Source organism: Talpa occidentalis, unplaced genomic scaffold, assembly GCF_014898055.3.
Source record: "Talpa occidentalis isolate TD23 unplaced genomic scaffold, MPIMG_talOcc4v2.1 talOcc4.9, whole genome shotgun sequence".
NCBI lineage: Eukaryota > Metazoa > Chordata > Mammalia > Eulipotyphla > Talpidae > Talpa > Talpa occidentalis.
In genome coordinates, this window is record NW_023605305.1 from 8,316,119 (window position 1) to 8,343,186 (window position 27,068).

The 27,068-nt window shown below is 55.4% G+C and overlaps 1 protein-coding gene across 1 annotated transcript; it reads right to left on the bottom strand.

Annotated features, from left to right (window-relative positions):
* Nucleotides 1–892: 892 nt before the first annotated feature.
* Nucleotides 893–26,917, bottom strand: ZBTB17 (zinc finger and BTB domain containing 17). Its single transcript, XM_037498486.2, is given in 17 exon segments — nucleotides 893–1,275; nucleotides 1,357–1,446; nucleotides 1,549–1,758; nucleotides 2,075–2,205; nucleotides 2,409–2,529; nucleotides 2,606–2,722; nucleotides 2,810–2,897; nucleotides 3,110–3,410; nucleotides 3,480–3,622; nucleotides 3,884–4,125; nucleotides 4,646–4,735; nucleotides 4,738–4,767; nucleotides 5,067–5,207; nucleotides 5,777–5,965; nucleotides 6,874–7,080; nucleotides 24,765–24,851; nucleotides 26,794–26,917. Coding segments are annotated over 15 exon segments (2,382 nt in total). The 5' UTR covers nucleotides 7,079–7,080; nucleotides 24,765–24,851; nucleotides 26,794–26,917; the 3' UTR covers nucleotides 893–991.
* Nucleotides 26,918–27,068: the final 151 nt, after the last annotated feature.

Sequence of the window (27,068 nt, forward strand, 5' to 3'; positions counted from 1 at the left end):
ACAGCCTGGCTGGTGATGTGCTGGCGCTGCCTCCACGCTCGCCACACACTGGGGCATTGGCGTGCGTGTGTGTGTGTGTGTGCGCGTGGCGGGGGGGGTCTCACAACATCCCCCAGCCGACCTCCACTTTTGGGGCGACCCTCTGAGTGCAGGACTGGAGCTGCAGGGAGCGAGCTGGTGGGAAGGGGCTGGCAAAGGCGCAGTCTCCCTGCTGACAGGCCTGAGAAGGAGCCGCAGCTCCACGGGCCTCGGCGCGCTGCTCTGATTGAGGCCGTGCCGCGCCCCCTCCGCCCCGCCGGAGCTCCTGGCGGCTCACTCGTCCCTCCAGGCCCTCGGCCTCCTGGCGGACTCCACTGACTTGGGGCAAGTAACTGTTCCCGCCGCCTTGGCCTCGATCCCTGGCGGGGTGACGGGAGTGGGTACAGAGAGCCCTGCTGCTTCACTAAGCCCAACTGGGCGCCGGGGCCTCGCCTCTTGCACCGTGCTTTACGCTCTCCACGCTGCTCCGCTGAATGGGCCCAAGATGGGCGCTTTGTGGGTCCTGGCAGGCAGTTACGGCCAGTCCCTGCTGGCCCAGCTGCCCAAACTCCCGGGCAGAGGAGGAGCAGGGTCCTCCTCCCGAACAGGTGCGAGGCCTCCAAATTGGGAATGAGGCGAGCATGGGAGCATGTGGCACCTCAGCGTCCATGCCCCGAGGGTGCTGCCCACACCCCACATCGGGACAGAGCAGCCAGCTTGCTTGACGGGTCCCGGGGCTCCCGTCCCAGTGCATCAGAGGGCAGCCTGGCGTCCCCGAGGCCTCTGCTCACGGGCTCCCGGCGGAGCACCCTTCTGCGGCTCAGCCAACGGCTGCCAGCTCCCCACCCCGCCTCTCAGGGAGCTGTAAGCAGCATTAGAAAATAATCAAATTTATTCTCTCTAGAGAATGGGGCCACCCCTCTCAGTTCTAGGGTGCCATCCATCCTTAAATAGTCGGGGGGGGGGCGCCTGCTCACTCGGCAGGTGGTGGACATTCGGGGCCGGTGGGGGGCGTCTCTGCCAGGGCAGGCTGGCCATCGGTCCCCTCCCGAGGGCGGAAGACCAGCTCCCCCGCCTGCAGCACCTGCCCGGCCTGCCACGTGCTGCCCGGCCCGTACTGCTGGTAGAAGTCTGCGTCCGTCTGGAACATGACCAGGGCCTGGGCCGTGTGGATCCGCACGTGCTGGGCCAGGCTGTTGGCGTCCAGGAACTTGTCCCCACAGGAGTCACAGGCATAGAGGATGTGGGTGTTGGGGTCTGTGGGAGGTGGGGCTGTGGTCAGGAGTGCACGGACCTTTGGGGCCCACCAGCTTGCACACCCTGCACGGCCCCTCTCACCTTCTTCCTGCACCTGCTTCACAGCTTTGCTGATCTCTGCTTTAAGTACTTCGGTCTCGTCGGCGGTCACCGCGGCCCCCACAGGCACCACTGTGGGCAGAATGAGCAAGACCTAAGGCCAGAAGTACCTGCCCCACTGCCGCCGCCCCACAGACGAGCCGCCCGTGAGCACGCTACGCCCACAGCCCGCACCTGTGAGCTGAGTGACAGCCGTTGCTGCCAAGGCCTCGGTGGCCAGCGTGACCATGTCGTCCACAGTGACCACGCTGACCTCACCACCCTCCTCTGGCTCCAGGATTTTGATGCCAGCCTTGCCCTGGTGCACGGTCTTCACATGGGAACGCAGGTTGTCCACTCGGTTGAAGCCGCGGCCGCACTTGTCACACAGGTAAGGCTTCTCTCCTGGGGGAGGAGGCAAGGTTCTCTCCTGCCATTGGAGGGGGGTGGGGGGAGGACCTCAGTGGCCTCAGCTTCCCAGCAGCCCAGGTTTTTTCCAGCAGGAAGTGCTCTGGGGCGGCCACCAGAGCTGCATAGAAGCTTCCAGTCCCCTCCACCTTGTGGAAGCTCTGAGAAAAGGGGGTCCTCCTTTGAAAGGAACTGCCTTCAAGACCACATGCAGCGGTACCAGCCCCCCAAGGCTGGGATCTGCGGGCACTGCCCTCCCTACCTCCCCCACCGTGCGCGGGACTAGGACAGGGCCGCGGGCGGGTGCACTCACCGGTGTGAATGATGATGTGCTTGGACAGGTCCCCCACGTTCACGAAGGCCTTGCTGCACACGCTGCACTTGTGGGGGCGGATGTTGTCGTGGTGGCGGATGTGATTGGCCAGCTGGCTGGACTGGACGAACCTGCGGGCCGCAGAGGGGGGGGCCGGTCCTGAGCTGCCGGGGAAAGCTGGGCTGGGACCCCACCCGTTGGCTTCTAGACGGGGGAGCCCTGGCCCCCAGCTGGGGGTGGGCAGCTGTCTGCCCGGTTCCCTCGGTGTCTTCCCCGACCCCCTGGCCGAGCCCAGGGTAGGCCCGCAGCACCGAGGGCGGCGGAGGGGCAGGACCTCTTGCCGCAGCGCTCGCAGACGTAGGGCTTCTCCCCGGTGTGCTGGCGCACGTGAGCGATGAGGGAGCTGGCCTGGGTGAAGGCCTTGCCGCACATCACGCACTGGCACGGCTTCTCGCCTGCGGGGGCGGGAGAAGGTGTTGGCACCGCTTCTCCGGGCCGCCCGCCCGCGCCCCGCCGGCCTCGCTCACCCACCCGTGTGGATGCGGACGTGCCGCTGCAGGGCACCGGGGTCGGCAAACTGCCGCTGGCAGTGGACGCACACGTAGGGCTTCTCTCCGCTGTGGATCCGAAGGTGCCGCTTCAGGTTCCCTGTGGCGACACCGAGGGGGGCCTGGCCTGGGGCACCACGAGGGGGCTGGGGCGCAGGGGCGGGGCGGTCAGGGCGCCGGGTCCTACCTGAGGTGGTGAACTGCTTCCCGCACTCTCGGCACTTGAGGGGCCCGTCGGCGATGTGGATCTTCAGGTGGGCCTTAAGGTTCCCCACCTGCGCCCAGGCAGGGGGTCAGCAGGGTCACCCCTCGGACCTTGTCCATGGGGCCCCTCGGGGCCCCTCCCGCCAGGGAGCAGCCACCCAGGGTGCGTGGAAGGCTCCGTCTCTCCGCATCGTCCGGATCCCCAGCGCCTGCGAGGCCCGACCCGTCGGGCCTGAACCCCGCCCGCCCCGTTCCCCGCGCCCCCTCCGCCCGCCGCGCACACCTGGTTGAACTTCTTGTCGCAGTGCGGGCACTTGTGCTCCTTGTCCGTGTCGTGCGTCTCCAGGTGGCGCATCTTGGAGGTGGGGTCGGAGAAGGAGCGGCCGCAGTAGTCGCACTGGTAGGGCTTCTCGCCGCTGTGCACCAGCTGGTGGCGCTTGAGGTTGCCCGAGGTGGTGAAGAGCTTGCCGCAGTCCTCGCAGCGGTAGCGCGCCTCGCCCGAGTGCCGCTTCTTGTGCAGGTTCAGCAGGCTGATGAGCCGGTAGCTCTTGCCGCACTCCTCGCAGCCGTAGGGCTTCAGCGGGCTGGCGGGGCACAGGCGGGCGTGGGCGGCGGCCCGGGGCGGGCGGGGGGGCGCGGGGCGCGGGGCCTACCTGTGGGTCTTCTCGTGGGCCTTGCAGGCGGCCGGGTCGGAGAAGGCCTTGCTGCACTCGCGGCACGAGAAGGGCTTCTCGCCGGTGTGGATGCGGATGTGCCGCTTGAAGTTGCCGGTGTGCGTGAACGCCTTCCCGCAGTCCTGCGGCGGGGGGCGCGTGAGGGGCGCGTGAGGGGCGCGTGAGGGGCGCGTGAGGGGCGGGTGAGGGGCGCGTGAGGGGCGGGTGAGGGGCGGGGAGGGGCGCGTGAGGGGCGGGTGAGGGGCGCGGCGAGGGGGGCGGGTGAGGGGCGCGTGAGGGGCGCGTGAGGGGCGGGTGAGGGGCGCGTGAGGGGCGGGTGAGGGGTGCGTGAGGGGCTCCTGAGGGGCGCGGCGGGGCGGGGCGCGGCCGGGCCCGGGCCGTACCTCGCACTTGTGGATGACCGAGCCGTAGGCCTTGGACTCCGTGCGGTCCCCGTAGGTGCCGGAGCGCAGGCCGCGGGCCTCGGCGCCCAGCTCCTGCCCCGAGTCCGTGCTCGCCGACTCCTCGCTCTCCTCGGGCGCGTCCCCCTTCTCCAGCGGCGGCCCCTCCTCCTTGACCGCAGCAGGCACGCCCTCCTCCTCCTCCGGCGGGTCGTCTCCCTTCCTCGCTGGCTCCACCTCCATCTCTGCAAGAGAAGGCCAGGCACTGAGGCCCGGAGGGGAGGGGCCTCCACAGGGACCCCGCGGCCAGGTCAGGCCAGGCCCGTCTCCTCTCCCGGCTCCCACTCCCTCCCTGCGGCCACCGGCAGGCGCCCAGCACCGTCTGGGATCCACAAAGGGCCCCCCCCCCCCGCCCCACCCGCGCGCCCCAGCGAGACTGCCCAGTCATTCCCCACGAGCAGCTGGCCCCCTGGGAGGCTGCAGGCGGGTCTCTGTCCACAGGGGCCCGGGCAGGAAGGGCGTGTCCAGCAGCACCGGGGCTGGGGGCTGCCGGCTGCCCCTGGGTCTCCGCCTGGAGGGAAGCAGAGCCCCCGCGGCGGCAGCGTGTGTTGTGCTGAGCGGACGCCGGGCCTGGCCCGGGGGTGCACACCCAAGGCACCAAGACTGAGCAGTCACCCCGCCAAAAGTTGAGGGGCTCAGAAGGGCTGAGAGTGGGGAGCTCCATGTGGGAGTAGAAGCCGGCACCGCCGGCCGCGTGGCAGGTACCTTGCTCCGAGCTCTCTGACAAGGCGGCCTCAGCCTCAGCAGCAGCCATGCCACCCGTGGGGTCGGGCTTGAGCTCCACTGGCGGCTCCCGGGGGCGTCAGCCTTCTCCGTGGGCTCTGCACCTGGGGTGGGGGTGGAGACACTGGAGGCTGGAATGGGACTTGGCCCATGTGGAAGGCTCTGGGGAATAAGCCCTCAGTGGGGGCTGTGCCTGGGGGGTGGGGCACCCCATCTGTGCTTGGGCTGCTTGCGCCCGTGCACTGGCTGGAACAGACACCCCAGAGCAAATAACGGGTGGTTCTGGGTAACCTGAGATAACCTGAGATCAAAGGGTGCCATTGCCTATGGCATGTCCCTGCCCCAGAAGCTTCCTAAAGAAGCCGGCTTCCGGAAGGTGACAGGCCTCAGCGTTACGACTCACCGCTGGCCGCACTCTCGGCCTGGCCGCCTCGCTCCTCTTTGGGCTCCCGGCCCGGGCCCACGGGTGGACTGCTTCCAGCGGGGTCCAGCTGGCTCACCGTGGCGGCAGCAGTCTTCTCCTCTTTGGCTCTCTTGTCCCCTCCTGGAATGAACAGGACACACCCACTGTTTCCCATCAAGGGCCCACCATTCGGAGAGGTGGAGAGTGGCCCAGAACCCCCTGGGAATCCATCTAGGTAATGATTTGTGGGTTTATTCTCAGGCCTACCCCCGCGGGGCTGCTGGCGGGGCTCAGGAACGCAACAGTCGTGTTGCTGCTCCGTGGAGCCCGCAAGCTGGTGGGGAGACACCTCACACAGAAGGCACACGCAAATCGGCTCGGGAGACCACAAGGCACTTTGAATGTCACAAGGAATCTGGCTGTGGCGCTGGATGTCAGCGGGCTTCCTGGAGGTAGTGAAGGGCAGAGAGCTCACAGGAGCCCCACATGCCAGCCCTTGAACCAGGCACGGCCACCTCATCTCTCGGGCACAGCGCACCAAGGAGGCTGCTGAAAAGTGACCAGGAGTGAGTGCAAGGGTCCCTCGGAGCCCTAGCTGCAGCCAGATGGGGGAGCTGAGGCCCGGAGAGGTGGCCCGGAGAGGCAGAGCCCACCTAGACGCTGACCCCGTCACAGGTGGATTGCTCGGGAGCACTGGCCAGACATCTTACCTTCCACGGCCGGGACCTCTGGATTCTGCCCAGGGCTGGAGGCCGGCTCGGTGAGCGACTTGAGGGCGTGGCAGGCCGTGATGACGTCCTGCATGTGCAGGAAGCTGGCCACAGCCAGCACATCATCCACATTCTCAGCACTCAGGCTCAGCTTGGCTGTGTACATAAACTCCAGCACTTGCCCCAGGCCTGCCAAGGAACAGACAGCCATCACGGACCCGGCTCCAGGCCCGGCACCAGCAGCCTGCCCGTCCGCGCCGCTCAGCCGCAGGGAGCAGGGATGTGTAAGGAGCGGAGCGGCACACCGCCACCTCCCTCTGCGGGGCTGCGGGGCGCGGCCTCGGGAACAGGCTCCAAAAAGCAGAACACCCACAGAGGACAGGGGGTGAACGCCCGCCTTGCATGGAGAACGGGGTGTGAATGCCCCCTGCCCCCTACCCCCGCATGGAGGACGGGGAATGCGAAGCCCACCCTGTACACTCTCCCCAGCTACGACACTTCTCCACACAGGACACGCCAACCAGAGCGTGTCGGCTGTGGCTTCGTCCAGTCTGGCTACCAGCTCTCTATCTGACCTCCAGGCCAGTCGCCTGACCTCACTGGGTCTCAGTTTCCACATCTGTAGAGCAGGGAACACCACCTCACCCTCACCTCACAGCCAGTCACGCCATTCTGGGTTGAGGAGCCCAAATCCAGGATTCCAGGATCAGCTCCTTCCTCAATCCCAGAGTCTTTCTAGCACCGGGGCCAGCGCCTGCGCAGCCGGCAGTGCTGCTGACTCAGCGGGGAGAAGAGGCCGGGGCTTCAGAGCCGCTCTGCTCTCTGTCCCTCCTGATGAGCTTGTTCTGGGTTCACCCAGGCCTGGCGCTCACAAGCCCTCCCTGCCAATTGTCCCCTTATCCCCCTGCTCCTAAAACAGGTCCCCAGAATGTTGTTGGAACTTGGTACCCACACACTCATGGCCTGAGTCCTACGCAGAAGACCTGGTGCACCCCACAGATTGAAGGTGCTGCTCCCAAGAGGGCAGGGGCTGCATGGTACAGGCCAGCCCCAACTTCTGGCCCTCAACAAGCCGGGCCCTCGGCCCAACGGGGTACCTGCCGCGTTACTGATGTCCAGGTGCACCACATCCTTCTGGTCCACGAAGAGCATCTTGAAGTACTCGCTGCAGGCCGCCAGAACAGCTTTATGGGCCTTAAAGTCAACACCGTCCACCACAAAAGTGCAGTCACACAAAAGCCCCAGTTGCCGCTGCTGGTTCAGCTGCTCCAAGACGTGCTGGCTGTGCTGGGGGAAATCCATGGCTGGGGAAAGCCAGAGGGCCGTGGAGTTAGCTCAGAGGGGTCGCCGCCGGCTCTGAAACTCCCAGGTGAGAAATGAGGGGCAGCCGGGGAGAATTCAAGCAAGCCCACAAAAGGGCAAATAACTGCAGGCCCCCTCTGCAAGCCAAGACCAACTGTGGCTGAGGACTCCTGGGTTTACTGGCCAGGAAAGTGCCAAGAGCCAAAAGCATCAAAGGACCAACACAAAATGGCCACCTTTGTGTCTAGCCAGGTGACGATGTTAGTCAAGACGCAAGCCACGGATTAGCCGTCAGCATTTCAGAAACAGATGGTCAGTTTAACATTTTTTACAAAACAAATGCAAGGCAATCTTAAAAGACAGCTCCTTCCACTGAACACGTGTGGCTGTATGAAAACCCCTCTGTGGGGCCTCCCCGGTGGCGCAGCGCGTTGAGCGTCACGCTGTGAAGCTCTGCAGTGCGGGTTCGACTCCCGGCCGGCCAGGGAGAAACCCACATGGCGCGCAGACCTCTCCTGTCGCGCCCGCTGCTCCCCTCAGCAGTGTCTTTGGTCAGTCTGCCTGTTCTGTTCCCCACTCTGTCTCTGGTGAATCCCCTCACCCTCCTGTGTCTCTGACTGAACCCCAGCTCTTGTATAAATAAATAAATCTTACAAAATAAAAACCCTTCTGTGTTCTGATTTTTCTCATTCTCTCACAGACCGGTGGAAGAAGTGTTTGGAGGCTGGTGTTTCACCCCCAGGCCTCCCAAGAGCGGCCCTCCTGCTGCATGCTGCACCCCAGGCTCTATGAAAGCTTCCTTGTCCTCTGGCAAAGCCCAGGATGCCTCTCTTGCCCCTTGACTCGGCACCACACAGGATTTCGCAGTCCCTCTGCCTGCGGAAACCTCTGCCCTGGTGGCTCCCTGGAGAAACAATGGCCTCTGACCCTTTCTCCCGAGCTGGCCCGGCTGCAGTTTCCTTGTGAAAAGGGCCTCATTTTAATGCTTGCAAATCCCTCAAGGCAAAATGCTCTGGCAGCGGGGCGGATCATCATGAACAGCACCCCATGACTAAACAAGTCTCTAAAACACTCTCCGCTCGCCCCACTCCCCCTCTGTGTCAGCCTCCAGATCAGCAAAGTTCCAGGGAAAATAAGCAGGCCAATTTCAAAATAAAAGCCAACACCCACGCCTGGTACCACATCACACAGATCAAACAGGGTCAGGCTGTCCCACCCTGGCCCAGAATCTGCAAAGTGGCAGCACTTTTTCTTCCAGTTTCTCCAGAACCTTTCTCTGCAGCCTGGGTCTGCTCGGAACCACCATGGGCTGCCAGGGCAGGTTGAGAGTGACCTGTGGGGCTCCTGGTCCCCAGGTTTCTGCAGCCCCCGATTCCAGCCACTCCCCTGTTGCATCAGCCTCACGGGGTGAGTCACCGTGCTGCAGCTCTGGAGCCGAGGTGACCATGTATGGCTGTCTGGCTGTGAAGAGTTGCCACAGAAGCCACACCCCTCACGCGCAGACTGGCTTTAAAAAACACAGAGCCCACCCTACCCATGGGGTCTGGAAACTTTTCAAGAGGGGGGACATGGATTTGCTGAGCTGGGAGAGGTCACCAGTAGGTGGGCCGGGCTCCAGGAAACAGAAAGGAGCGGTGCACCAGGCCCCGGGCCACAGCGTGCCAGCCTCTCAGCCACCCCAGGACTGTCTTGTGGGCCCAGCCTCCACAGACAGGTTCCCAGACAGAGCCGCTGCTTCTCGGATCTCAGTTATACCCCCAAGTTTCTGTGGCCACAGCTCTTAAGCGTGAGCAAGGAAGGGCCAGAAGCCAGCCACGGAGTCAAGAGTAAGGCTGGGGGCTGGGTCTCTGTGTCTGCTGAGCAACCCCTCGGAGTCAAGCCGCGGCATCAGCTCGCAGCCACCAGAGCAAAGGCTGCTACTGACACGGGCTCCTCACCAAGGCACCCTTCTCGACGTCAATCCCCGGGAAAAGCACGTGCCCACCTGGGACCTGAGGGAACGCAAGGGGAATTGTGACCGCTGTTCCTGAGCAGGTGACAGCAGGAACAGAAAGTTCTAGAGAATGAAAAGAACCCATGTCCATCCAGTCCATGGTTCATAAGCACCTGGTTGGGCACTTAGGCCCAGGATCTGAAGGGGGTTTGCACCAGGCAGGGTGTAAACAGAGCCAAAGGCAGGTGGTGAGGAAAGGCCTGGGCGGAATCCCCTGCTGTGGAAAAGGCACGTGAGCAGACGGGTGCCTGTGCATGTGCCTAGGAGCCCTGTGTCAGCAGGAGCCCCTGGTGAAATACTCCCTCTCCCCGCCCCCGAAGTGCAGAAAGGAGGGGACTACAGAGCCCACAAGGGCTGACTCCTTGATCAGCTTCAGAATCAGCCCCGAGCAGGCTCAGAAATTACTAGGGGCGTCCACTGAACAAGCCCCCCACCTCCCCAAGGTCTTCCTAGGCCCCCGAGGAAAGCAGAACCCTCTAGCCAGAAGGCAGCTGATGCCGGGAAGAGAAAGTGAGACAGACGAAAGGCCAACAAGGGGCGGAGGGCTCAAAGGTCAGCTGCCAGGAGCCTTCCCCCGGCACGCGCCCGGGGCTTCCAGGGAAAGGGCAGCAAAGCCTGTGCCTCTGGCGGGAGACCAGCTCCCCTGGGGCTGGGCACGTGGCCCAGAACCGCCAGCCTCCCACCTGCCCCCACGCACTCGCCCACAGCGGCGCCTGCCAGGAGTGGGCGCCGCACCCGCGGGGTCAGGAGGAGAGGCAGAGGCCTCCGGGGCCCCTGTGAGGGCCTCTGAAGCTGTCCCAACAGAGAAATCCTGCTAAAAGAGCCTTTTCCTGACAAAATCAAAGAAAAGGAAGAGAGGAAACAGGAAGAGGATGAAGGGAAGAAGGAAGACGCTTGAGGAGAAAGTGAAGGAAGGAAAAGAAGCTACGGGGGAGGAAAGGAACGAGAAGGCCCTGCCCACAACCACAGGCCCAGGCTCCTGGCAGCCTGCAACCACCCCCCCCACCCCCGACCCCCGCCCCAGGGCAGAGGTGCTGCCCAGTGCTGGAGGCTGTCTCCCACAGAAAGGTGATCCGCCTGGGGAGGATGGAAGGCTCCCCGACGGGTAGGTGGAGCTCAGGGGCTCCCAGGCTCTCTCAGCCAAGAGCTCCCCCCACCCGCCCCAGCTGGCTGCCCTGAGAGATCCGACAGCCCCCTCTCCCCAAGGTGTGCGGCGAGGTGCCAGGTGGCTTGGGGGCTCCCCCAGAGACTAGAGCTGAGCAGGCAAACCTATGTGAAATCTCCAGTCGCCCAGATCTCGGCAGCCCTCCCGCGGCCTCGTGTCCTCACGCTCCACAGCTACAGAAGCCCACCAGGGTCAGTCCAGGCTTGGCGGGCGCCCGCAAGGAGTGAGAGGATCAGAACTCACGCGCCTGCCTGGGCGGCCTGTGGGACGCGTGGGCTCCGCGGGCAGGGGTGGGGGCTGCCGTCCTGTGTGCGCCTCCAGAGCCACCGCCTGGGGAGACAGCGCAGCACCAATCCCCGACCAAGCGCTGCTCCCACCGCCCCACCTTCGTGCAGCGCCCTTGACTCCAGCAGCCCTGGGGGGCGCCTTTCCTGCACGTGGCATCTGGCTTTAAGGCAATGGGGGGGGGTAAGTTAAAGCGACGGCTAAGACAGAACCCAGGCGCGCAGAACTGCAGACTAACACAAACTGAGCAGGGACTCAGAGCCCACTGAAGCCACAGTCCCCACGTCAGACGCAGAAAACGACACCCCAGTCTGGCACGCCCAGACTGGCCCGACCTCAGGCAGGACTCCTGAGGCACTCAGGGACCTTCCTGAGACGCCCAGCAGCTCCGACATTACCCTACAGGGCAGCCCTCAAGCCTGTGTGGCAGGACGCTCTCCTGATGGCCTGGCTGGTGGCACAGCCCTGGACTCGTTGCACAAGGGCATGAAAAGGTGGGGCCCCCGGGGCCCCCTGCAGAGTGACTTCAGCCAGGCACAACGAAGCAACATAGACATGGATGGCACGGGCACCAGCGGCCGAGGATGGCCTCCACAACTGCCCCCTCCCCTGCCAGTGCAGACCTGCCCGCTTTGAGGTTCCAACTGAATCTGGGGCCGATGGCGACTCTGTGCCCATTCCAGGCCTGGCCCTGAAGAGGGCTGGCAGGTTCTGCTTTGCTCTCTTGGCACCCAGCTACAAGGATGTCTAGGGTCTGGCGGTAGAGAGGACATGAGGAGGGACTCTGGGGAAGACCTGAGATGCCCCCACTCACAGCACCGGGACTCACGCACGAGATGCTCTCTGGCACTTCCGGCCCAGCTGAAGGCTGGCCCAGGAGTGACCTCCACGTTATGTGGGGCAGAAAAACCTGCCCAGTTAACCCACAAAATTGGGAGAAATAATAAACTGCTGTGGTTTAAGCCACTAAGCTTTGTGATGGTTTCCTTATGGCAAGAGAGAACTAGCAGAGCCGTGAAGCTACACAGAAAGGAAATGATTAACACAAAAATGAGGCTAACGGCTCCCGCTGGATTCAGGGGAAGGGCGATCAGGTGTCTTGTGAGCTACCAGGAGGATTCATTTCTTTACTGGGATACACTAGATTTAGTATTTCAACTAAAAGTGCACACTTCGTGAACTTTCGTATGGGGAACATTTCTCAAAATTTAACAATTTTAAGAAGAAAAAGGTGAGGTCCGGACACAAAGACTGGGGTTTTTCCACTCTTGCTCCCAGCGGCTCTCGCTGCGGCTTCAGTGGGACGGCAAGGGCCGCCAAACAGGGTGATCACACGGGACGCAGCCCCCGGTCCCCAGCCTGCAGTACCCCTGTGTCCTGCAGGGGCCCAGGCAGGGACACCAGTGTCTGGTCGCAGAAAAACGATCCATTTCATTTGCCCTTCACTCCCCAGATGTGTGCAAACAGACCGCTGACACAGGAAGGGCTCTCCTGGGCTGCGACACCCACTTTGCTCAATTCAACTCACCTGAGTCCCACCTGCGCCCAGGAGCAATGAAATGGCGCCTAAACATGCCAAGCGACACGGGCCCAGGCATGGCACAGGCCGATCACCTGAAAACTAAGGCAGGGCTACTCGGGGCGCCAAGTCTCACACCGCTGCTCCAAGACTCAGGGGTTCCAGAGGCAGTAGCAGCTCTGGGGTGTGGCCAGCCCGGGCCTGAAGCCGCTTCCATCACTACCCAGCTAGTGGGTGCGCCCCGCCAAGCTGCTCCACTGGCCCAAGGGGGCGAATCGGGGAGTCCCTCCCACATCTGCAGATTACAACAGAACACGTGGGCAGGAGGCCTGAGCCGGGCCTGGCAGCTGGTGAACCATCCACAAACCACTGCTACCAGGAAGCACAGAAGCAGATTCTAGTTTTTTTAGGTTCAAGACCATTATCAGGTGGTTTCTACGTATCCTTTTATGCCGGGTGCCTTGTGTGCACTCAACAACTCTTTGGTGACGTGACCTTGTTACGAAGTTGCACGCCTACCCGGTCACTCCTTCTAAACGTAGCCTGGAGAGCGCCGGGAGCCGGAGGAACAGGCCGGGAAAGCACTCGAGTGAGTCTTTCGGGGAAGCGCTTTGTATTGAACAACTGTTCTGTTAAATCCCGAGGGTGCTCCCGGGTGATGGAGTTGGGGTGTCTGGCCAGAGCCCGAAGTGGGTCCGCAGTGCACAGCTCCACCTCGCAGCCAAATGGGCACGTGTCAGACATGAAGCATTCCCCAGGTTATTAGCAAGCCCAGAACTGCAGGCCGGGTTCCGAACTGCCTGAGACAGGGAAGCCATTAAGCCGGGAAACAAAGGGTCCACCACCAGGAGACGCAGAGCCGGCGCTGGTGCCCGGGGCTTGCAGACGGAACAGCCATGTGGGCCTTCAGGAACCCGCAGGCAGGTGAGGGGGAGCGCCATTTGGCTTCAGTGGCTCCACTGGCTCAGCGATCCTGACTTTCTGGAAATACAGGTGGCTCCTGCACACAGCACAGCAGTCCCAAGCTCCAGCCCAGGGAACCCAGTTTACACCAGGCCAGCCTTGTTGCAGCTGTGGGGCCGGCCTGCCACCCCACACCGACCCCAGTCCCTCAGCCTGTCCCTTCTCCCTGCGCGTGGTAGAGAAGCAAATCTTACCCAAGCAGCCCTGCTGACACTTTCCTCCCCACCCAGCAAACACTGCTCTTACAAACATGTTTCTCAAACTTTTGTCAGGTTTCCCCTCTAGACTCTGTTAGCTAAATCTAAACCTGATTCTGCCCTTCCCGGCAGCCCCAGGTTCTGCTGCTCCTAGCACTACACTCACACTAGAGGATGGTGCCCCCACCCTGAAAATCACTGCCACCTCCCACCAGCCAAGATTTGGTGGTATTTCCTTTGCTGAAATTTGCATTAGGAAAAAACAGATTTTTTTAATCAAAAAAAAAAAAAAAAAAAAGTGGGCCTCCCTGGTGGTGCAGGGGTTAAAGTCTCAGTGTTATCAAGCTATCGCCAGCTACTGCGGCCTGAGTTCATGAGTTGGATCCCCAGCCAGTGAGTTACCCACATGGTGCAGCAGACCTCTCCTGCTCACCCACTGCTCCTCTCAGCAGTGGATTTCACTCAATCTGCCTGTTTTGCTGCCCACTCTGCCCCTGGTGAATACTCTCACCTCCCGTACCTCTGGCCTGTACCCCAAGCTCTTGGATGCATAAATAAATAAACCTTTAACAAAAAGAAAAGAAAAGAAAAGAAAAGAAACCACCCAGAGTCTGGGCGCCTTCACTTGCGCTTATCATGATTATCATGAAACCTTTCAGACATTTCCTGTGAGACCTGGTGACTGAAAACTTCTCAATAGGAAAAAATTTCTCAGAAGGGAAATGGCAAATTATGGTAATTTGTACAAAGAATGTGTCACTTGGGAAAACTTTATGAGCAAAAATTCCTTACGGGGACAAAACTGAAAATCCCCAGAACATCGGGCCTTTTCCAGGCACAGATGAGCGCCCCCGGGCTCAGGCCTCTGGGGAGGGGCAGGCACACATTCTGCTAACGTGACTTCAAGGGGTTTACTGACTCCTTGGACCCAGCTAGAAGCCTGCCCTGGAATCGCACCAAAGCTCGGGTAGTACCTCTGGCCAGAGTACTTAAATCTCAGCACCTCAGTTTCCGTAAAATGGGAATGATGACCAATTTTTCTACTTTATAAAGGTGCTAGTGGCATCATCATTCTTTTTTTTTTCTTTTTCTTTTTTTTAAAGATTTATTTATTTATACAAGCACTGGGTACAGTCAGAAACGCGAGAGGGTGAGAGAATTCACCAGAGCCAGAGCGGGGAGCAGAACAGGCAGACTGACGAAGTACACTGCTGAGGGGAGCAGCGGGTGGCAGGAGAGGTCGCGCGCTATGTGGGACCCTCCTCCGGTGGCCGGGGAGCAGCTGGGGATCGAACCGGCACCGCAGAGGCCACGGGCAGCTTCGCAACCCAGCGCTCAACCGCTGCGCCACCGGGGAGGCCTGGCATCATCATTCTTTTCTTCTTTTTTAAATTTTATTTTATTATCACTTTAATCAAATGTCACTGGTCTTCAGTTGTTCACAAAGCTACTGCTGTTCTTACTATCACAAAGAAACGCAGCACTATCAATAAATGACAGAAAAAAAGGAGAACCTATGTTTCTCATCCTTGTCTACCTTCTAAAAAGTGGATGGAAAAATCTCACCAGTAACCCAGGCACTCACCACAGAGGATTTTAATCTAAAAAAAGACCAGGGAAAACCCCTGCAAATGGGGAGGCCCTCTTAACTCAACAGCAACCAGAGCACGAGGTGGAAGGAAGTGCTTCAGACTGATGGTGAAAGTCTCCTCTGTATGCAAAGAATGAAATGATTTTTTTGGAGAAGGTAGAATATGACAATTTGGCAGGAAGGATGAGTTCTCCCATGATCCTAGTGAAGATCAAGAATCTGAGCCAAGGGGCTCAGCACTATGAAGCTATCTGCAGCCACTGCAGCACGAGTTCCATCCCAGCCAGGGAGCTACCCACAGGGCGCAGCAGACCTCTCCTGTCTCGCCCACTGCTCCCCTCAGCAGTGTATTTCAGCAGATCTGTCTTTTCTGCTCCCCACTCTGTCTCTGGTGAATCCTCACCCCCCATACTTCTGGCCTGTATGTCCTTGTATGCAAATAAATTTTTTAAAGATAGAAAGAGAGAGAGAGAGAGAGGCCCATCAGGGCATCTCTGGGTGGCAGGGAATCCAGAGCCAAGACAGAGCTGCTTGCCCCAAAGGACAACCTGGCATTTGCCCTTGAATGAACAGGGCTGCTGACCTCCAGCCCCTCAAGTCCCCTCCACCTGCAGCAGCAGTGAATCAGCAAATTTGCTGGAAACCTTTTAATGGATGGGGTGACTCATAGCCCTGGCAGTTTTTCAGCCACTCGCTCAAGTGCGAGCTTCTGAGAGAGACTTGAAACCACCCCCTCCTGTTGCCTGGTTCCTGGTGCTAAGGCAGGCAGTGTGTGTGGGGGGAAGAAGGGACAGATAAAGAGGCACTTGCAAGGTCACAAGTACCCTATATATTATCAGGCCAGCCCCAAAGTGCAGCATGGGGGCTGGAGTGGGGAGGGAGGGTGCACAGACTTAGCTGGGGTACAAAGGACTGGGCATCAGGAAGCTAAATGTTTCATTCACATTATCCTTATCTTCTCCACTTCCCAAATGCAAACATAAACTGGGGGACATATTTACAGCCTATATGGTAACCAAGTGTTAACAGTCCCCTTACACAAAGGCTTTTAACAATCAGCACCTGTCCACACAAAAGTGTATGCACAGGGCCTCCCGGGTGGCGCAGCGGTTGAACGCTGGGTTGCAAAGCTGTCCGCAGCCTCCGCAGCGCTGGTTCGATCCCCGGCTGCTCCCCGGCCACCGGAGGAGGGTCCCACATGGCGCACAGACCTCTCCTGCCGCCCACTGCTCCCCTCAGCAGTGTACTTCGGTCCTTCTGCCTGCTCTGCTCCCTGCTCTGGCTCTGGTGAATTCTCTTACCCTCCCGCACCTCTGACTGTACCCAGTGCTTGTATAAATAAATAAATAAAAATCTCTAATAATAATAATAATAAGAGACCTTTCACTTTAAAAAAAAATTTAAAAGAAAGTGTATGCACAAATGTTCACAGCAGCATTATTCATAATAGCTGAAAGATGTAAACAACCTATGGTCATCAACTGATGAGTGGACAAATCAAGTGTGGTATGTCCACATGACGGATCATGTGACAATAAAAACATAATGCTCCACACAATGACATGAATGAAGCTTTCATGCGGAGTGAAAGAAGCTGGTCACAAAAGCCCACAGTTGCATGACTCCATTTCTATGAGGCGCCCAGAACAGGCAAACCCGTAACATGGAAAGCAGCTGCTGAGGCCTAGAGGGTCAGAGGTAAATGGGGAGTGATGGTCAATGGGTGGTGGGGTCTCTGTGGTGCAAATATTCTGAAAGGAGAGAGTGGTGATACCTTAACAACTGTGAATATACAGTTATTCAACTGTACGCTTTAAATAGGTGGGCTATTTGGGATGTGACTATCTCAAGAAAGCTATTATACAGATGTAATCATCAAGAAAAATAACTAACAGAAAATGAGTCAAAGAAATGAACAATTCCCAAAGTGGTCAATATAGTCTATACGAAAAAAGATGTTCAACCTCACTAATAATCAAACATAAATAAACCCAAGAAACCACTTCCAGTACCAGACTGGCAAAAATATGAACGACTGAAGCTTCCTCTGTGGGTCAGAGCAGGTGTTCCGTCAGCAGGAGTGTGACGTGGAACCCTTCTGTCCGGAAGACCGTCAGCCAACATGGACGCAAAATTTTAATGCACTGCTTGGCTGATAAAAGCCTAGGCTGATCACAGAGCTCTCAGTGTGGATGTAAAATTTCCCAATCTGATGGGGCTCTTCACCCAGCTGTAAGGAAACTGGCAAAGGGCTAAGGGCTGCCGGGGGAGTGGGGGGCGTGCCCAGAGAAAACAAAACCTTGCTAATCATAAGCTCCACCCTGCTATATGCTCCTGGGAATTACTGGCAAGAGAAATCATAGGTTGCCTGTTTCCAAAGAGCAGCGGCACCACGAATTGAGGCCATGGAGGGAATAACTGGAATTGCTTGCGTGGCAACCACCCACAAAGGTTTCACATATATATGCTACCTCATCAGTAGCCACACTAATCCTGTGAGGTGGGTATTAATTAATACAATCACCCGCATTGTGCAGATGAGCAAATCCAGGCTTAGGGAGGTAGTCACCTCACCAAAGTCTCAATGACATGTCCAGATTCAAATCCACCACACTCTAAAAGGAATGTTCTTTTCATTGTAGACAAGGACAAAGATTCCATGAACAGACACAGAATAACAGGCTGAACAGATCCTGACTCTAGCCCAAAAGGGCATATTCTGTCATTAATTTGCACTTACCAACTCCCTTTCCTTATACTAATGAGTGTTATGAGGCATCTTAAAAAAGCCAAAAGTGAACATTAAAGTCTTAGTTCTAATCATCAGTTTGCTGCTGCCAGATGAAACACAAAATTAAAACTCTAAAACATCTTAGTTTCTGGAAGAAGGGCACACCTGCAAATAGCTACGAATGCTAAAGACAGATTATAAAATGCCTTTTTAAAGGTATTATAAAATACCTTTAATGCATCAAAAACTGTCAAGTCAGTGAGGAATACTAAGAGGTCGAAAACAAACCAACAAAAATACCCAAGCAGAGAATGGAATCCAGAGAGTAAGGGAGGGCTGAAGCGGGTATCAAAGGTATTCACAGAACTGAGCAAGTTTGAGAAGGGAGGCCCCTTAGGAGGACCCTCTAGAATAAAGGTGAGGTCCCAAAGGGCTATACTCAGTGGAAAAACAACTGCACAGAAAACTCCTATACCAAATCTTGGTTCCAAAGAGAGGAGGGTAAAATCGCCCATGAGAATTTGTAATCATTAGCTGACCCACAAATGAATTACAGCCCCAAGTTACATTGTAATTATCATTATAAAAGATCTGCTTCAGACAGAGTATAAAGTGATGCCAAAATGAAAGCAATAAATACAAGAAGTAATGAAGAACAACTAAAGCAGTAAATAAGTGAGTTAAACAAAACAAATACTGAACTTGTAAAATGTTCAAATTATTGACCAAAATCATCAAAATATACAAAATACTGACGTCTTATGAAATTTTAAAAAGCATACCTACTGAATAAAAGCTGAGGTGAGACTGACAGAAATTCAAGTATGCTACTGTCCTTAACTATTTGTGGGTATTTACAATAAATAATGTCATAAATAAAGCCAAGTTAGAATAGCTAGACATTGATAAGTTTTGAAAAATGAGATATATACTATGTTCATGGATCAGAAGATGCACTGTATCAACTCAATCCAAGCACAGACAACCTCTTCTGTCTAGCTGCTGCTCCTCTCAGCAGTGTACTTCAATAAATCTCCCTTTCTTGGGCCTCCTTGGTGGCACAAGGGGCTAAGTATCAGCACTACGATGCTATCCATAGCCACTGCAGCAAGAGTTCAATCCCCGGCCAGGGAGCAACCCACATGGTGCAGCAGACCTCTCCTGTCTGGCCCGCTGCTCCCCTCAGCAGTGTATTTCAGTCAGTCTGCCTGTTCTGCTCCTTACTCTGTCTCTGGTGAATCCTCTCACCCCCACCCCTGCACCTCTGGCCTATACCCCAGTTATGGTATGCATAAATAATCTTTTTTAAAAAATAAAATAAAAATTTAGAAACTAAATCAGTGCAGTCTTGACATAGAGATAGTAATTAAAAAAAAAACACAAAAAACCCTGGAGGGCCTCCCTGGTGACTAGGGGTAGGGGTTAGAGACACAGTGCTATTAAGCTCTTGTATGCATAAATAAATAAATCTTAGGGAAAAAAAAGCCTGGAAAAAGACCCATACATTTGTGGACATTTGTTATATGAGATAGTAGTCACTGGTGAAACTATAGAGCCACAGAAAGGAAAAAAACAAATGAAAAGAAGTCAGATTTTTTATATCATGTGTACAAATAATTACAAATGGACTAAAATCCTTAACTGCAAAAGGCAAAATCATAAAATATTTGGGAGATAATATGTAGGTAAATATCTCCATAAACTTGAAGGAAGAATTTCTTAAAAAGAAACAAAAAGGGGCCTCCCTGGTAGCCTAGGGATTAAGTCTTAGTGTTACCATGGGGAAGGCCTGAGTTGGATCTGGCCAGGGAGCTAACCCTCATGGCGCAGCAGACCCCTCCTATCTCCTGTCTCACTGATCCTTTCAGCAGTGTATTTAGGTAGATGGACCTGTTCTGCTACCCACTCTGTCTCTGGTGAGTCCTCTCACCCCCCCACCCCCACTCCTCTGGCCTACACCCCAGTTCTTCAACACAGTAAAATCTGAATGATCAATAAGTATATGCAAAGAGGGCCTCCCCGGTGGTGCAGTGGTTGAGCGCTGGGTTGTGAAGCTGCCCGAGGCCTCTGCGGTGCCAGTTCGATCCCCGGCTGCTCCCCGGCCACTGGAGGAGGGTCCCATATGGCGCGCAGACCTCTCCTGCCACCCGCTGCTCCCCTCAGCAGTGTACTTCGGTCCTTCTGCCTGCTCTGCATCCCGCTCTGGCTCTGGTGAATTCTCTCACCCTCCCACGCCTCTGACTGTACCCAGTGCATGCATAAACAAAACAAACAAACAAATAAATAAATAATAAAACATGCCTCTATAAAAAAATTTAAAAAAAAGAAAAAAAAGTATATGCAAAGATACTCAGCCACTAACAATCAGGGATATGCAAATTAAAACCACAGGAGACATCATATGATAACACCATTGTTGGGAGGATATAAAGCAAACAGAACTATGGGTTGAAGGGCAAACACGGAAAAACAATTGGATAGTTTGGTCAAACTGAAGTTGCACACACTGAGCCCCACTCCTGGGGATGCACCCTGGAGGGGTGCCACCCGTGTCCCACTAGTGTTCATAGCAGCACTGCTTGTGGCAGCAAAATATCAGAAGTGAACCAAATGTCCATCAACAAAAGGAAGGAAAACTAATTCTCACGCAATGAGCATTATTCATCAGTGACAACAAAATATAACTATATGCAACATGGATTTAATCACAGGAACATAAGATAGCCAAAAAATGCAAGACATGGGAAAAATAATATGATTATATTAACCTCAAAAGCATGCAAAATTAGATAATACACTGCTTACCAATACAAATGTATGTGGTAAAAACACAAAGAAAGGCAAGATGGGCCTCCCTGGTGGCGCAGGGATTAAAGTTTCAGCACTATTCAAGCTATCCGCAGCCACTGCAGCATGAGTTACATCCTGGCCAGGGAGCTGACCCACACGGCGCAGCAGACCTCTCCTGACTCGCCCGCTGCTCCCCTCAGCAGTGTATTTCAGTCAGTCTGCCAGTTCTGTTCCCCACTCTGCCTCTGGTGAATCCTCTCCCCCACTGCTGGCCCCCCACCCCTGCACTTCTGGCCTGCATCCCAGCTCTTGTATGCATAAATAACTAAAATAAATCTTCAAAAAAAAGGGCAAGAGAATGACAGCAAAATTCAGGGATGACATGGGGCTGAGGATGGGATGGAGGAGGATCAAGGAATGGTAACATTCTTTTTTTGTAAATTGGGGGTAGGAGTACATGGGTGTCTTTGTATCCTTATTCCTTGTACCTTAACACATTCTTTTGTATCCACTCAATATTTAGCAAAAACAATTTACAAAATGAAAGTGCTCTGACTTTAAACAATGTGTTAAAGCATTAGCTTGAGTAACCGACTGAGTTACAGTGAACCAGGCAAGTCCCCGCCAGGGGCCCATAGATCCTGAGTTACTGAAATGAGAATTCTGAGCTCTGAGCTCTGCAGCTACAGCTGCCCCTGGACACAGGGCCTTTCGCTAAGGACAAGAACATGACGCTGAGTTAGCGGTTCTAGTATGGGAAGCGGTGCATGTGGGGAGAGGTACAGATTCTACTGCCAGACCTTTGAGACTAGAAACTGAGTATGATTTCTATGTTTTTCATGTTACAATAAACTTCCCCAGCCTGCTTTCTGGCCCAGTCTTCACTCTCAGCTGGAATCGCCACCTCTGTGCTGTTTAGACATGAGTGAACAACACTCAGTTCTAGCAATGACCTCTGCTTCCTTTGAAGCTACAGGCTTCAGAGCCATGTCTCCAATTCATAACAAGCAGGTCTGGGTTTCTGTGTGTATCTGTGGTGATTACATTACTGGGGTCAACCTTAATTGATCCTCAGGCTGTTAAGCAACTGATACCCAAGAGGGCCTCGGAGAGTGCCCGGCAGCTATGCCGACACTCAGCAGCTCACACATTTGCAGTAAATGCTGAAATCACCCAGCACTGAACTGCTTACTCTCTGACCTCTACCAAATTCAACCTTTTAAAAAATGTGACCAGCAAAAGAAGCAGGTACTTCTCTTGTCTGAGCTTCCAGAATGTATTTGTCGTTTCTCGTTTTCTCGGACTGCTGTAGTCCGTCACCCAGCCGTGTGCTACCTGCTGGATACCACATCTGCGTACCAAACCCTGGGGAGCTGCAGGATGTGAGAGTGGGCCACCTGGTCCTTTGGGCGGCGTGCTGCTAAAACTGAAGCTGTCCACAGAGGTTGCCCCTTGGGTCTTGTAAACAGGAGGGCTCAGTCCAAGAGCAACAAAATCAATCCATTTGCCTCTTACAAAAGGGTCTTTCCTATGTAGATGAACAGACACACACGCACAGAGCAGCTCTGGAGGACACGCAGATACTCGTCAGTTATCTGAGAGAACTGGGCCAGGCAGGCGTGGGAGGGTGACTGACTTTCCCCAGTACATTCTTTACAACCTTCTGATTTTTGTGCCTCCTACATGGCCTCCCACACCAAACCCTGTTTTCTTCCTCAACTCTGCACTTTCTTCTTGACTCGCTCAGGGGTGCTCCTTTCCTACACAAACAACACTAGTCACGGATTATGGAGTCGGGGGCTGGACTGGACATCCCATGCTTTACCACATTCATAATCCCACCCAGCAAAGCTCTGTGGGAGGTGTTCAGTATCCCCATTCACAACAAGAGAAACTGAGGCTTAGTGAGGTCAAGACCTTCGTCCAAAGGCACATGGCTAGGAAGTGTAAGAACCAGGACGAGCCCAGGAGTGTCTTCACTTAGAAGTTCATGCTTCTAACCCGTCCCCTAAACTGCAGGGGTTCTTAACTAGTAGCCCCAGGAGACATTTGGCATCGCCTGGAGATAGTTTTGGTTATAAAAGTTGGAGTTAGGCGAGTACTCCTGGCATCTATGGGTAGAGGCCAGGGATGCTACTAAAAATCCTACAGTGCCCAGAACAGCCCTGATCTGTCTCTGGAGGATCCTCTCACCACCACCCCCCGACACCTCTGGCGTACACTCCAGTTCTTGTGTGCATAAATAAATAAAAAAAGAAAAGAAACCCAGCACTACTGGAAAAATACAGAAAGAGAAACTATATTCTGACCTAAACTCTCATTTAGGCCACTGTTCAGCATATCTATGTGCCATACGACAGCCAGATACGAAATCAGACGGCAGGTTCTCTCTCTAATCAAGAGCATGCCAACCCCTGGAGCTCTCTCCAGCCCCACTGCCAGTTCCTCCTCAGCCAATCAAGACTGATCATCCACCTACCCAATGTTTACTGGGCACCAGCTGGTGCCAGGAAACCAGCCCCCCGGTGGGAATACCCGGAGAAACAAGAGCCTGTCCCTGCACGTGAGGCGCTGATGTCCTGACAGGAAGACAGACACTGAAACCCATGATGAGGATGCACCGAGACAGCAGCGCAGGATTCAAAGAAGTCACAGCGCAGGGGCTCCAGCTTCAGCTGGATACGGGCTGGGGAGGCTTGGAGAAGACTTCCCAGAAGTATTTGAGTTAGAAGAAATTGAACAAACAGAAGGAAACTACATGGTCCTTGCCAGGCCCTTCAGGGTTGCATCTCTGAGAATCTAGAGGGGCAACTTTTATTCAAAAGTTTGGTGGAGGGGCCTCCCTGGTGGCGCAAGGGGTTAAGCGTCAGCACTAAAAAGCTATCTGCATCTACTGCAGCACGAGTTCGATCCCCGGCCTGGGACCCACATGGCGCAGCAGACCTCTCCTGTCTCACCCACTGCTCCCCCCAGCACTGTATTTCAGTCTGTCTACCTGTTCTGCTCCCCGCTCTGTCTCTGGTGAATCCTCTCACCTCCCCGTACCTCTGGCCTATACCCCAGTTTTTGTATGCATAAATAAATAAATCTTTTAAACAACAACATCAACAACAACAAAAGTTTGGTGGAACTCCTGAGAAAAAATACTCGGAGGGCAGACCTTGATCTGCACACAAGTTGGATGATTCCTGCCTCGAAGAAGGAACTGGCACCCGGACCAGCCTTGCACATTCACACTGCAAATCCTGTGAATTCTACGCACACAATTCTCAAAACAATTCTGTGAGATAGATATTCCCACCCCTGTTTTACAGATGAGGAAACTGAGGCACAGTAATGAAGTAACTGGCCCTCAGGACACAGAGTCACTAAACCGGGAAGCAGAGATTCATGCCCGACTCAGAGTCCTCGCTGCCTCCATCAGAGGGACCCTTCTCAGTTACCAAACCCAAACAATGTTCCTGTCACCCTGCTCCCGTGTGCCACACACTCTGGAACAGACGCCCATGGTTCTAGCAGTATACTATTATGCACACGGCCACGAGCCAGGGCTTGCCGTGCTCCCAAGACCAGTCTTACTCATCTCCAAATCCCTAGCACCTAGCGCAGCATCTGACACAGGCTGAGCCCAGAAAATGCTGAATGCACAAACAGGTCTGGCCTCCTTGGGTTCAATCCGCACAAAACCTCCCCAAAGCCAGAGCAGCCTGCCTTGGGGAGCACACCCAGCCCTCTTTCACCACTGCAGTGCATTTCCCCTCAGCCGGGCCCAAGTCCCAAAGTCAGCAATCAGGTCACGTGAAGACAGAGCAGGTTCTCCCAGCCAGCTTTCCCTCTACCACTGGAACAATCATGATTCATTCTTTGGTTGTACACCAGATGCTTATGTTTGGGGACCATGCTACACTAAAATATGTATCTTTAAATATTAAAAACTTAAAAGGAATGAGCATGTGCACCCCAGTCTATCCTTCTCTGTCTGGCAAATGGAATGTACACATGATGGCAGGAGCTACAGCAGCTCGGATGGACCATGAGGTGGAGGTTTGTGTCTGTGCAGGGCCGCAAGACCTGTGGAACTCCGTTCTTGGATGATGCCATGGAACACAGCATGCTGCCCCACCTGCTCAGGACTGCCTATTTCCAGACTATTAAGAGGTGAAAAAATAAACTTCTATTGGATTCAGCTGCTGTATTTTGTGGCAGTGTTTTACATGACAATTAAAACAAGTGATGAGCATTGTCCAGTGGTTAATCTACTTTCGTCTATGTTGCTAAAATAATAATATCAACAATTTCTCAACCAAACTAACAAGGATTTTGTCATAACTATACAACTTTAAAGAAAAAGCCATCTTGAAAGAGCGATTTGACTCACATTGAACCTAGACAAAATAGGACAAACAAATCAACCTCTGGGTTAGTTTCATCCTGGAGTGTTAACAGACATACCTCAGATTTCCAAGCAGCCCAGGCTACTCTTTTCTGACAGTTTGTCTGCGTAAACTCCAGCTTGGTTCTCCTCCTCCAGCTCATTACCTGAATCAAGGACAAGCAGAAAATCTGATAAGCACCTGAAGGACACCTGCCCCCTCAGAATTGTCCTTCACATGCCCATTAAACAGACAAATGCAGAGCACTGTGCAGAGTCTGGCATAAGAAGGTGCTCAAGCAATGTTGGGTCATTACTGACCCGCTGCATGCCAGACACTGTATTGGACCCCAGGGACACAAAGAGAAATGAACCCAGGCCTCTACTCAGGAACTGCCATTTATGAAAAGATGTAACGCTGTTGAAAAGCAAACGCCATGAGCAGCATTAGCACTCCTTTGGCATGTCCTGGATACTCTGTGTCTCATTCATACTCTGACCCTAAGTGAGCACATCCCTCCCCCAACTTCAGTGACCTTTGAGGGATGCTAGATCACCACAGAACAGCTCCACTACAAAGTTTTACAGGTACCTCCTTTCAACATGTCCAAAAGTAAATTTAGGTTCCCTCCTGTTACCTCCCAGTCAAAAAGGCTTCGGGTGCCCCTAACTCTCACAGCTAAGTAATTACCAAGTTTTGCCAATTCTACCTCCAAAACATCTCTCCCCACCCCTCTACCTCTAACCTAACTCCAGGCCACCTTCACTTCTCACCTGGATTACTCTAGCAGCCTCCTAAGTGCTCTCCAGGCCCAGTCCCTGTAATACGTTCCTCACATGGCCAGAGTGATCTTTCTAATCCACCAGTCTGATTCTTAAATCGCTTCTTGTTAACCTAAAATGTAAAGTGCTTAACTAGGTCTACAAGTCCCCCAAGGACTAGACTACAGCTTGTTTTAGCCTTCTCTCTTACCTCTCTGTAGGCAGATAACTTAATTCATTATTACACAGGCCCCTGAAATTTCTCATAAACTCCATCTTCAATTGAGAACATTCTCCCTTTCTCCTGGCCCTACTCTCCCAAGTATCCTTTAGCTCTCACTTTCCTCAGCTTCCTGGGGTGCAAGGGTGTCGGTGAATTTACCCGGAGGAGTGAGATGCCTCTATTCTGGGCTCCCAAAGAAAGAAGGCCCTTTCCTCCAGCCTAGGGGTGTCAGAATTCCCTATTTATCTGCAAGTCCCCCTCAAGCATCTCTGAGAGCTGGGTGGTGATGATGCAGATGCCAATTCACAGCAGGGAGCACACACTTTTACTTTGCTCCAGAGAGAGCCTTCTCAGCACTTTACACTATTACCTCATTTAATCTTTATCACACTTTTAGGAGACTGATTTTATCATTTCTGCTTTAAGGATGAGGGCATAGAGGTAGAGTGAGAAAACCGAACGTGTCTAAGGAAACAGTTGGCAAGCACAGAGTGATACAAACCCCGGCTGCCTGGGTCCACAGCTCACATTTTAACCGCTGTGCCAGCAGCATGGAGCCTGACTGGCTCGCTTGCTCGATCCTCAGAACCTGTCAGGTGCTGACCCACCGTCAGTGACCCGAACGAACGAATGAATGAATGAAATAATCTTATACACGGAGGCTGGCGGGCTCCGACTCTGCCAGCACTTGGCAGGCCCTGACAGGACTGCGTCCTCCTGCTCCGGCCGGCCAGCGGACAGGAGCTGCCCGGCACCCCGCCACCTCGCGGCCGCAGAACGCCCACCCGCCGCGGCGCGCGGGGTCAAGGGGCGGTGACAGCCGGGCGGCGGGGGCGGAGATGCCACCAGCTGGGGTGTCACCAGCCCGGGAGGTGACTCGCGCTCCCTCGCCGGGACGCCCAGTTCGCCCGCCCACTCCCCGCCCGCTCGTGCGGCGGCGCCCCCCGCCCAGCTGCCCAGCGCCCTCCTGCCCCGCGGGGTCCCCTCCGTCCGGGTTTCCTTCCCATTCCACTTCCTTCCCCTCCCCCACACAACCGTCCCCGGCGTGCCGCCTCGCCCCATCCTCCGCCGCCTCCGCCCAGCTCCCGGGGCTTCCCCAGCGCCGGGTGCTCGCTGACCCTCACCTGCCATGTCCTGGGCCCCACCGCCGAGGGAGGTGCATCACGGCCGCGAGGAGGCCGGGGACGGCACTTCAGAGCAGACAAAGGGCGCCGCCATGTTAGAGTCGGGCGGAACCGACCTCGCCGGCTTCCCGGCTGCAACTTCCGGCGCATGCGCGGCGCTTGCGCTCCTGCGCGACCGTGGACACACGCATGCGCCTAGCTGTCCAGGCGGTCCACATTACAGTACTTCTGCAACTAGGATTGCCCTCATTGTAACTCTTGCTAGGTTCTTCAAT